The 12,500-nt window shown below is 44.7% G+C and overlaps 1 protein-coding gene across 2 annotated transcripts in view; it reads right to left on the bottom strand.

The window, feature by feature from the left end:
- The window catches only part of frmd4a (FERM domain containing 4A), a gene marked incomplete at both ends in the record, with an annotated part of 123,926 nt that overhangs the window by 91,430 nt on the left and 19,996 nt on the right, over positions 1 to 12,500 (bottom strand). The window contains one exon of one of the 2 annotated variants that reach the window (XM_080737441.1): positions 9,969 to 10,136. The exons of the other annotated variant lie outside the window; for it this stretch is intronic. Within the exon in view, the coding sequence (XP_080593567.1) occupies positions 9,969 to 10,136 (168 nt within the window). Of the gene's footprint in view, positions 1 to 9,968; positions 10,137 to 12,500 lie in introns of those variants that run through there. 2 annotated transcript variants of the gene reach the window in all.

The following is a 12,500-nucleotide window of genomic DNA, read 5'->3' as shown; positions in this document are numbered from 1 at the left end:
ACACACAAAAGAAGTTGGGACCTGATCACGTGTGACACTGGACACGACATCATCCCAGCAGCTGCACCGCCTACAGGGTACAACAAGTCTGACTGGTTTCAACCACACAGGTCTGAATATTGTAATTCAAGAATCGAAAAAAAAGCTAAAGAAGGGACAATCATCCCACACTAGCTCTGTAGACCTTGAGGTAAGTGCAGATTACTAAGCCTCCTTTCTGTAAACACACGTGGCTACACTGAGAGGGGCTGTAATAATATCCATACAAATGCAGGATCTCAGACTGCCCTGAGCGGGATTTCCGCAGATATCCAGCGGAATCGCCCCTGTAATCCCCAGGGATTAGCGCTCTGTACAGAGGACCCTAACCTCTGAACCTAAAAACATCACAAGCTCCGATCCCCCTCAGCACTAACACAACACTTAAACCTATAAGGACCACCCTCCTAGCAAACACTACTTCACACTTTATTAGGCAGTTATTAACCATGGACAATGGCCGTTTGTAAACCTTTGACAGTTTGTTGACTCTATATAATGTTCTTTAAAACATGTCTAATCCTATTAAATAAGATTAATAATCTTTAAGGGTGCATATTTATGAAGCCGGGCCTGGCATCCCCCAATATGGCCCAAATAAAACGTGCAAAGCAAGAGCTGGAAAATCGTACTGTTTACTTAGGAGTTAACAAACCCAAATCAATCCCCTCAAAACCGACAACCAACATTTGGGAAGGTTTTAATATCTGGCAATCCTTTGGAATCCATGATAAAACACCATTAATAATCTGTCATATTTGCAGTTCCACGTAGTGCATTATTTCCTTGGTGCACCGTCAGATCCAGAGAGATAATCTTCAGTTCTACACACTAATGGACAGATCCATTTTTACATTGTCAGTTAGATTATATTATGCACACTCGGTGGTCTATATTCTCGTGAGCCACGCACATGCATGATGCGTGCGAGCACGAGTCAACATACACCCATAATTAATCAAGCCTGCAGCCGACCAGTGGGGTAGCGCGTGCCACATTTTCCCATTACTAGATAAATTAGGTTGTGGCATAACTAAGGAGCGTATATGACCAACAGTGACTGAGAGACATGAACAGGGGTGTCGCACCAAATTCTGGGCCCTGGGTGCTATTGAAAAATAGCAGATATACAAGCTCACAGCGTGGCACCGAGTGCCGCACTGCAAGCTTGTAGATCTGCTATTTTTGTCTTTGAATATTTCAAATCCTTCTAAGGTTTTTTGAAAAACCCAAGTTTCTATGTCAGTGGTGCTCAACATTTTTCATGTCAAGGACCCCCAAAATGATATGTATTTGGCCACGGACCCCCATCTCAAAATATTTAGTTCCAGGGACCCCCCCAGAAACAAAATTAATTAAAAAATACATACACGCGCTGTGAGCTTGTAGATCTGCTATTTTTCAATAGCTAAAGTATAAAATAATTCCAGGCCCCTCCACTTTGGGCCCTAGTAACTCAGTCCCACTTTCGACCCCCTTGTGACGCCCCTGGAGTCTGGACATAAGGGGAGAGGGACGTTTGACATCTTGGTGTGCTGTCAAATCTTGATGATAACGTGTGATTTATGCAACAGAGCATATTATTGGAAATGTTATGTTTCTATAGCGATGTTCTGTTTATTTAGACTCGAGTAGTAGACACGAGAAAGTTGAGTTCTTGTAAGGTTCAATGAGATCTGCCCGCTCTATCTCTTTTCAACTTTACGGTACACACACAAACACGCACATACCGTAGACACAAACAATACACACGATAAACCTGGGAACAGAGCAGTGGAAATGTTTTCCAGACCAACTATGCAAATAAGACCTCCTCCCCTGGGACACACTGTAAACGGTTTCAACAGAGTGAGGGAGGAGAGAATGTGCGCACGCGCGTGTGTGTGTGTGTGTGTGCGTGCGTGTGTGCGCACACGTACATGTGTGTTTCTATATGCATGCATGTATGCAGGGACTATCAAATACAAACATGCCTCCAGCTAGCAGTAAACAAATTAGAAGATGGCAACATGGCAACAGAGTTTTTTTCCTTTTTTTTGGAGACCGTTGTCCTTTCTGTCACCCTGTTCCCGTTCATATCCCCCTCCTGCCTGAAAACAAGCTGGTGAAAATTCTCTCACGGCCAGTTCTGGGAAGAGATTTTTCCCACATTAAAAATCTTTCCCGATTTTGGCAGAGGAGGAGTACCGAGCCAGCCGCCAGAGAGGGATCGCAATCGGAATTCTCCAGCTAGGGAGAAAGGAGTTTAGCCTCACCTCCTCCCAATCCAACAATTCCTTGGCTACGTGAACGGGACGTGAGAGGGAGAAAGCAGGGAAGGAGATGGCTGGGAATTAACCAGGAAAAGTCATAATGTGCATCCTGGATATCTGCTGCTCTCATGTCACGAGTCTATTAGCAACGAGGACGGATTCACCAGCAAATCGAGTGCATGAGCCAGAAAGACTTAATGACCTTAACTGATACTGGGGAAGTTGCTGGCAAGCGGCAACCGTGTGGGGTTCAAAGTATATATCGTTGTTGTCGTGTGGAGACTTCGTATCTCCAAGTTTCACATTTGTAGGTTCTTTCACAAAGTAAATCCCTGCTTCGTCATACAAGGCCGTCGCACAAAAGTAGTGAAAACAGCAGATCTACAAGCACACAATGCCTCGCGGTGCGAGGCGTTGTGTGCTTCTAGATCGGCTGTTTTCACTAGTTTGAATCATTTTTAAATGATAGCCTAAATGCAAAACGAACGGTTTTGGACACAAGGTTTTCACCCGACAACGACGATATTTTTTTAATTGAACGAAATTAAACACTAAAAGTAAAAAAAGAAAAAACAGATGGAACAGACACACAAACAATCCAAACGCAGACAGAGGGAGTATTGTGCTTGGCTATTTTAGCGTTGTGTCCAGGCCCCTGTTTTCTGTCACACTGGGAATAGGAGACTGCATCTTGCAGAGGGATACAATCATCCAGGGAATGCCATAGGCCAGGGGTGGGCAACTTTGATGATGGCGAGGGCCACTATTTTTCCACCTTCACTCCAGAGGGCCACAATTCATATTGCTACATCCTACTTTGTCATTCTAGTATCTCATACAAAAGAAGCAAAAAATAGCAGATCTTCAAGCTCAAAACGCATGCGTTTTGCTTCTTTTGAATTTGAATCCTGAATATTTTTTTGTTATTTTTGAATTGGAATCCTGAAATGTAACATTTTGATTTAATTTCAAACACGTTTAATTATATACTCATGTTAACTTTATGAACTTGAATACAAATACATTGGACATAAAAAAAATACATTTTAATTCTACTAAACTAGTCACTAAGCTACTAATATAGACTGAAGGAATTAAAGCAGGTCATGTTTGGAATTGTAACAGCTGAAATCAATAATATATCAGTATTCCTGTATTAACCTGCGGGCCGCATTAAGTGAAGTTGGGGGCCGCATGTGGCCCTCGGGCCGCCAGTTGCCCATGTATGCCATAGGCGGAGCCTAGACCAGATGAGTCCAGACAAACCCACATGGACGGGTTTCAATCCCAAATCCTGAGCTGTCACATGGGATTAGAGCCATGAAACCCTCATACAACGTTTAGCCACGATATAACAGGAGATTACGGTATAAACAGAGACAGATTACGCTATTATTGTAACCAGATTATCCTCACTATAACCACATGGAGCAAGATGTTCTTAATGGATATGATGATTTCCAACGCTGACATGTTTATGTCAAAAGCATCGCATTTCTGTCACTGCAACTTTCCATACACATAACATGCAGTCTTCCTGAGTGTGTCATGATTTGCTGGTAGCCAGCGGCGTCAGCTGTTGAGGCGAACAATACAAGCATCCATTACTGAAAGCTAAATAATTCAAGGCAATGTATGGGAGGTCGGACCACCTGTGAAGACTCCTCCTTCCCTCTCCTCCACGGGATATCCTGCCTCTCACACACAAGCGGAGGAGGAGGAGGAGGACGTAGGATGGGTTGAGGATGAGGGGGGCAGTGGTAGTAGTAGCAGCTACAGTACTAAAGTCTGCAAAAGAAATGCAAGCAAAGAATCACAACGCTGCTCCCCCTAGTGTGCGTTCATGCACACACATGCAAAGACTCAGCATCAGCAGTGTTCGGCACACCACACCAGGGACTTGCAGAGAATGTTAGAGGGGCAGGGGCTGAAACTTCGAAAGGGGCCTTTTTGGTGAAAACAGCTGACCTCCAAGTTCACAACGCGTTGCGCTGCAACGCGTTGTGAGCTTGGAGGTCGGCTATTTTCGGTACTTGGTGATACAAACCCTGAACTAACTTTTGAATGCTGCCTTCAGGTATGGCATGGAAAGAGGGCATTTGTATTTCTTTCACCACAGTAAAAACTGCATTCATGGTCTTATCTGGAGAGGGCACTTTTTACAGAGGATAAAAGGGCAGGGGCTCAAGCCCCCTTTGATGTTTATGTGTGCACGTACCTGCACCACTCTCACACACACACACACACACACACACACACACACACACACACACACACACACACACACACACACACACACACACACACACACATACACACACACACACACACACACACACACACACACACACACACGCATCACACATCTGAAATCAATGCCTAAATGTCATGAGAAATGAGTCATGCCATTCAATTGCCAAGAGAATTGCTGTCCCGTTCCCCCCCCAAAAAAGGAAGAAGAATAAAATCTAAAAACAAAACAAAAGAAAAGCACAGCAAAACATTGTCCTCAGATGTCCGTCAGAGTGAACCCCATTTGAAGGGGCGCGCCCCTGGAGAGAGAGGCTGTGACTGGAGGCTGCTGGGTAGACATTACTGCAACCCTGATGTGACAATGTGTGAACACATTGCACCGTGTCCTCGAAGGAGAGGGGTCTACTCGCTCACCACACGCACGCACGCACGCACACACACATACACACATATACACACACATCCAGCTTTCAGCCAACCTATTATCACAATCCTAAAACAACAGCTTGCACACACGCGCGCGCGTGGTGCAGAACAAGAGGCTTGCGTGCGTAATCCAAAGCACACACACACAATGTAGAATTATTATCACCCCCCCGCTGCCTCCTGTTGTTTGACACAGAATACTCAGGCCAGTATATCTAGGTGTGAAATGCATGTTTATCGCAGTGTTGACGAAAGAAAGAAAGAAAGAAAGAAAGAAAGAAAGTAAGGTGAGTGGGGGTAAACTTGAAAGAAAGGGAAATGGAAAAGAGACAGAATATCATCGTTGTCGGGTGGAAACCTCTTATCTCCAAGTTTCAAATTTGTACGTTCTTTCGCAAAGTAAAGCCCTGCTTCATCATACAAGACTGTCGCACAAAACTAGTGAAAACAGCCGATCTACAAGCACACAACGCCTCGCGGTGCGAGGCGTTGTGTGCTTGTAGATCGGCTGTTTTCACTAGTTTAAACCGTTTTTGAAATGATAAATGCAAAACGAACGGTTTTGGACAAGGTTTCCACCCGACAACGACGATGTGGTGGTCATAACTTAATCGTGAGGTTAAAGGTATGAAGAAGTGGGGGTTCTCAGGAAATACCTGCTGGCTCAAGACAGGAAAAAAGAAGGGAGGGGAAGACAGGGCCAGGAAAGAAGGGAGGCGGAGGATGTATGTATAAAGTAGAAGAAACAGTTCCAGGCTGTTCGTTTTCAACCATTTCCATGGTCCTGTGGTCCCTTTCCTATTCTCTCTCTCTCTCTCTCTCTCTCTCTCTCTCTCTCTCTCTCTCTCTCTCTCTCTCTCTCTCTCTCTCTCTCTCTCTCTCTCTCTGCCCCTCTCTGCTACACATTTCCCTCCCTCCCAAAAAGTACTCACGTTTTTTACTTAAGTAAAAGTATCAATACTGCAGTATAGAAATACTCTGTTAGGGTGCCCACACACCAAAATACCTATAGTGGAATCCGCAAATGCATTTTTTAAATGAGAATGGAGTGTTTTTTTGCAGAAAAATGTTTATATATGTTCAAATATTTAAAAAATAGTGGAAATAGTAGATCTACAAGCTCCTATAGATCGGCTATTTCCATTATCGATGTTCTTTTTAAAGTGCAAAGTTGTCAATTATGTCCTTCATTTCTTTGTATATTTATGTTTTTTGCAGAAATCCTCTAAACTGGCAAAAAACGCTCCATTCTCATTGAAACGCATTGGCGGATTCCACTCTAGGTATTTTGGTGTGAGGGCACCCTTAGGGTGCACACCAAAGTACCTACAGTATGAGAGTGGATTCCCCATTCCGCCAATGCGTTTCAATGAGAATGGAGCGGTTTCGTGCCATTAGAGGATTTCTTCAAAAAACGCTCCATTCTCATTGAAACACATCGGTGGAATGGGGATTCCACTCTCATAGGTACTTTGGTGTGTGTGCACCCTTACATGTAAAAGTCTGGAATTCAAAATGTACTTGAGTAAAAGTATGTTTTGGCATTGAAATGTACTTTAAGTACTTTAAGTACAAGCAGCTTGTAGATTGGCTATTTTCAAATAGCCAAGGTATAAAAAAAAAAGGCTAAAGTGGTTTATGTATGTTTTATAATATTATAATTTATATCTGCAAAGTAACTAGTAACTAAAGTGTTCAAATAATTGTAGTGGAGTGAAAGTATAACATTTGGATATAAGATGTAGTGGAGTAGAAGTAAAAGCATTGGAAATTGGAAATACTCAAGTAAAGTACAACTACCTTAAAATGATAGTTAAGTACAGTACTTAAGTAAATGTTCTTAGTTACTTTACACCACTGCCCTCCCCCCAGGCGTACTCTCACTCTCCCTCCGTCTCTCTCTGTGTGTCTCTTTACCACCTCCATTGTCCATGCAGTCCCAGTTGCATGTGGGACTGGATATCTCATTAACAGCAATAGAGGAAACAGGGCAGCCATGGATATCCCCACCCTGACACAGTGACCCCAGCTTTCCTTCCATAACCAGCTCCCTGGTCTGTTCACGGCTCCACTGTGGAACCCAAACAAACTCGACGGTCCAGGGGTGAGGACATGAGGAGGGGTGGGGATGGTGTTGTTTTTCAGCCCTTCAAAGTTGCCCGGCGGTGAAAGTTACAAAGAACATTTTTGATTGCATTTTTGCACTGACCCCTCGTTTGAAGGCTGTCCTTCAGGATTGTGTGTGTTTTGTGTGTGTGTGTGTGTGTGTGTGTGTGTGTGTGTGTGTGTGTGTGTGTGTGTGTGTGTGTGTGTGTGTGTGTGTGTGTGTGTGTGTGTGTGTGCAGGGACGTGCTGGCCATTGGGAAAAGCGGGACAACTCCCGAACGGCCGGTTCATTCTCGGCCGGTCCAGGCCGGGCCATTAGGAAAAAATTAAAATGTTTGCACAAAAGTAAAAATTAAACTGTTTGCACAAAAGTAGTGAAAACAGCAGATCTACAAGCACACTGTAGATCGGCTGTTTTCACTAGTTTAAATCATTTTTTAAATGATAAATACAAAACAAACGGTTTTGGACATACAAGGTTTCCACCCGACAACAACGAAATATATGCCTAATTCATGTAATTGGCCCACTGGCTTGTCACTTGTCATGATCTGAAATGGCAAATCTTTGAGTAGCAGCAGCGCTATAGAGAGAGATCTCTCTAGCGCGCAATGAGGGCCTCTACAACTCTTTTTCCCGGGCTGAATCAAGGGCCCAGCACGTCCCTGTGTGTGTGTCTGTGTCCGAGGGAGCGAGGTGTTGACATGTGGAGAGTGTGTTTTGAAAGGTGTTTCGGTTTCCTCCAATTGTGTGCAGCTCCTTCGTGGGTCAGAGGGGCTGCATTTAAAACCTAGGAGTGCGAGTGTGCGACGGTCCACACAAAGGCGTGCGCGGGGGAGAAGGCACATTGCTGATTTCTCTTAGGAGGAGAAGGACTTCAAGCAAGAAAGGCAGGAAAAAACAAAGGGTTTGTGCTGTATTTATGTATATATGTATGTATGTATGTATGTGCACAGATGTGTGGTTTTCTTATACAGTGTCACTCACAGCTTGTTGCCATACAGCAAAAGACATTTAATTGTCTTAAAATAATTATTACATAATCGTCTAATCGCAATTATTTGACATAATCACAATTATTTTGTGAGAATCGTCATAATCGTTTACGTGTTGATTTTTTTTTATATATGTTCAAACATTTAAAAAATAGTGGAAATAGCAGATCAACAAGCTCACAACGCGTCGCATCGCTATTTCCACTATCAATGTCGGCTATTTTCCACTATCAATGTTCTTTGTAAAGTGTAAAGTTGTCAATTATGTCCTTCATTTCTTGGTATATTTAGGTTATGTGAAGCAACTTCAAAGCCTACAAAGCCAAACAGAAATGTAATTGTCAACAACAAAAACAATTAAATCGTTAATCGCAATTATTTGAGTGACACTTAATCGTCATGTAAAATGTCATAATCGTGACAGCCCTAGTGCGTGTGTGCATGCATGCACGCGCGTGTGTGTGTGTGTGTGTGTGTGTGTGTGTGTGTGTGTGTGTGTGTGTGTGCGCCTGGGCTCGTTGTCTTTAGCCTGGCAGTGCCAGCTGCATACTGGGGTAGCCGGGATGCTTCAGGAATACTAATAGGCCAATGAAAGCCCCTCCGCGCAGATTCAAGACACAGTGAAGTGAATACTGATCCACCGTTCTGCTGAATCACTGCTAAGGCCAATGCAAAACGGACAGCACAGTAGCTGCTGCTGCTCCAAACAAAGTGCGTGAGAAAAGGCTGTGAAATCGTGTTTGTAATGCACAAACATTGGTGGTGAGAAAGGAGGTGACAGCCTGGGAGATGAATGTGTTACTTAGGACTTAGGACATGAGTGGATGAGGCCGGGGGGGCTCTGAAATAGAGCATGATTGTGTGTGTGACTGGCTGTGCGTGCACGTGTGTGCGTGTGTGCGTGTGTGTGCGCGCGCGCACACACGTGTGTGTGTGTGTGTGTGTGTGTGTGTGTGTGTGTGTGTGTGTGTGTGCGTGTGTGTGTGTGTGTGTGTGTGTGTGTGTCACACATCCCCTTTCACACAACATGAGGAGTTGTGGTTATTATGGGGTCTACCCATAACTGTCCCCCCTAGCAACAGGGCTGTTACCCACGCAACATCGTGCTACTTACTGAACCCTCTCTGCGTCCTGACTGACCGAGAGGTAAATGGTCGTTGTCGGGTGGAAAGATTGTATGTCCAAAACAGCTCGTTTTGTAATAATTATTTTAAAAATAGGTTGTTGTAGATATGCTATTTTCACTAGTTTTGCACCATAGTCTTGTATGATGAAGCATGGGCTTTACTTCGCGAAAAAACTTAGCAGAACCTAGCAGAGCAGTATAGCAGCTTTTGTTACATTAAGGCTTAATTTATGCTCCATTGTATGACAGGTTCATACACCAGAAATAGCAGCTACAAGCACAGAACGCGGCACGAATGCAACATGTTCTGAACTTGTAGATCTGCTATTTTCGGCACATGACATTATTATGTCAGACAAATTCATCGTAGTAAGTCCAGCGCTCATCACCGCACACACGTTCAATAGAAATGTATAAAAACACTGTATACTGCACATTTATGTCTGACAGTGTACAAATGGAACCAAATGGGAACATTTGAAGACTCTCTTAGCTCCAAATTGATAAATGAACACACAATTTTACTGTATACACATACGGTTTAGGAGGCATGAAGCTATCTGTGTGGACAATACCATGACTAACGGCAGCTAACCTCTTTGGGTGCCTCTTGTCCAGTGAACGGGTGTGTTTATCGGAAATCACGTTAGAAATGACTTTTCCCCTTAATGCTCAAAGAGATTACCTGGATGTTAAAAGCAGACATTCTGCTCAAATTGTGTTGGCTCCTCCTAAATACAATGTTATCGCATGTACGGTACGGGAGCCTACCTGGTATAGAGGTCGCGGGATACACCTGTGCGTGTGCATTAGGTGCACAGGGACGGGCAGGTTGCGTGCCTGCACGCGGAGCCTCCGTATGGCCGAGGAGGAGAGGGTCCACAGCAGTCCCTGTCGGGTGAACACCGCCTCCTCCAGACCCAGAAGGACCGCCTGCATCGCTGCCACGCAGGACCACCGAAACAAACATGCAGGTATACCAGGCAAATGCTGGGCTAGTGAACGTTCTTGTCACGCTATAATATCCACAGCCATGGTCCTTCTACAGGTCTTATCAGTTGTATTATCCAAGTGTGCAAGGTGAGGTCCAGGCAGACTAGATCTACATCTACAGGTGTCCCAGTGGTACCACAGACCTACAGACAGACTTATTGTACAAGTTTAACTCCAGAGAGGCCACGGTAATGAGCAGGTATTAACCCAAACAGTCCCCTCGATACTACTTAACTCCGGCAGCTATAATTGGGTCATCATCATCCTCACTGCAGGTGAGCCAGAGAGAAGAGAGCAAAAGAGAGAGATAAGCGCACACCCACACCTACAGTCCTACACACACACCCACACACACACTCCTCCCTATCCCCTGTCCTGCCCTCCCTCACTTCCCACCCTCATCTCTCTCTCTCCCTCCCTCTATCTGTCTCTCTCTTTCGGTCTCTCCCTCTCTCGGTCTCTATCTCTCTCTGTCTCTCTGTCCTCCCTGCATGGTGTCTCCTGGGATCCGGCAGTCCAGTGGCTTGTCAAGGTCAAAGTCGTCCCGCTCTGTGGTCCGTTGTCCCCGTCCCACGCAGCTATAGACACGGTCCCCGCTGACTCTGTCCTTCCCTCTCCTCTCCTCCTCTGTGGAATGCGCTGAGTGACTGACTGCCCGGTGGTCCGAGAGCCACAAACACAAACATTCCCGTTAAAGGAAATGCAGCCGCCGGGCCACCACCGATGCTCTGCCTCTCTGGTTGTTGATTTTAAAGCGATACGACGCGTTCCCTGAAAACTACGCAGCTGATCTGTGAGACTGGCACTAAAAGTCTGGAGACATAGGAGCGGAATAGGTGGCAACTCCCCCACTATCTCACCCCCCCCCTCTCTCTCTCTCTCTCTCTCTCTCTCTCTCTCTCTCTCTCTCTCTCTCTCTCTCTCTCCCTCCATCTCTTTTTTTCTGGAGGAGAGAGGGATGTGCTTACACGCTCACCTCCTCACGCACGTATCAGCTAGATTGGACACCCTATCTGCCCGATCAGTATTCTGAATCCACACATAACAAAACAGTAAGCCAACACACACATACAACTACTGTACACACACGCACGCATGCACGCGCGCGCACACACACACACACACACACACACACACACACACACACACACACACACACACACACACACACACACACACACACACACACACACACACACACACACAGCACACACACACACACACACAGTATGTCTACAGTTAAAATTGCTGACGTTTGGTCTGCAAATGGACGACACAGAGTGCATATTCTGGGATTACAGCCAATAATGTTTAGAATGGGGACATTTATTTTCCCCCTCTTGCAGGACACAGTGCAGCCTGGCCTGACCTTTCCCAGTCTGGAAGAATTACATGAGCAACCACGACTATAGCCTGCCAAATTCTGCCAGCTATAATCAACTGTTATCCTTTACAATGTATGTGCACAGGACGTGAATATATTGCTGTGCTGTATCTCTATAAGGCCTCGTTGTGTGGGGAGCGATAACAATAATGTGCACAATGAGGCTTATCCTGATTCAGCTTACATTTGCAACAATGGCCACTTGGAGGCAACAAAACCTCCCACATGCAGTACCCTACCAGCCGTGCCAAGCTTGTAGTCCATGTGTTTCTCAACCTTTTCAGGCCGCGACCCCTAAAATAATCATATTTTAACACCCTACGAGCAGTCGAGCACTAAGAGTTGAGGCATTACATTTTGTATAACACTGTTCTATTGTGAAAATAGCAGATCTACATGCTCACAACGCCCCACGTTGCAAGGCGTTGTGAGCATGTAGATATTTTCACAGTTTCTGCCTCTAATATTTGACCATTTTGTCCAATGTTTAATTTGTCATTTTAGAGGTATTAAAAAGTCCTTAAATTGTCACTTTAGAAATGTGCAGATACCCTCTATACACTTATGCTTTATGTTGGTTTGTTTACTATTGAGTGAGAAAACAATGTTGCACATTAAGTTAATCATATGTGGGGACCCACCCAAAATTATTTGGGGACCCCCCACCGGGGGTCCCCCACTGTTATAGTCCATGCATGTACCCTGGCCCGGTACGTGATAAACGTTCCAAGTTCAGCTACTGTGAGATAAGGAAAACATATTGAATTATGGCTTTAATCTACTCAGACAGACATATACTTTGTATTATGTGTGGTATTAACAACAATGAAATGGACACTAATGTACATGATATGACAAGACAAGACAAAACAAGACAAGACAAGACAATAAAAAAAGACGAGACAGATGCTTTCTTTAACCTCAAG

Source organism: Nannobrachium achirus, assembly GCF_963921795.1.
Source record: "Nannobrachium achirus genome assembly, chromosome: 11".
Classification (NCBI taxonomy): Eukaryota; Metazoa; Chordata; class Actinopteri; order Myctophiformes; family Myctophidae; genus Nannobrachium; species Nannobrachium achirus.
Note: the sequence above shows the minus strand (reverse complement) of the source record. Positions and strands in the feature narration are given on the sequence as shown.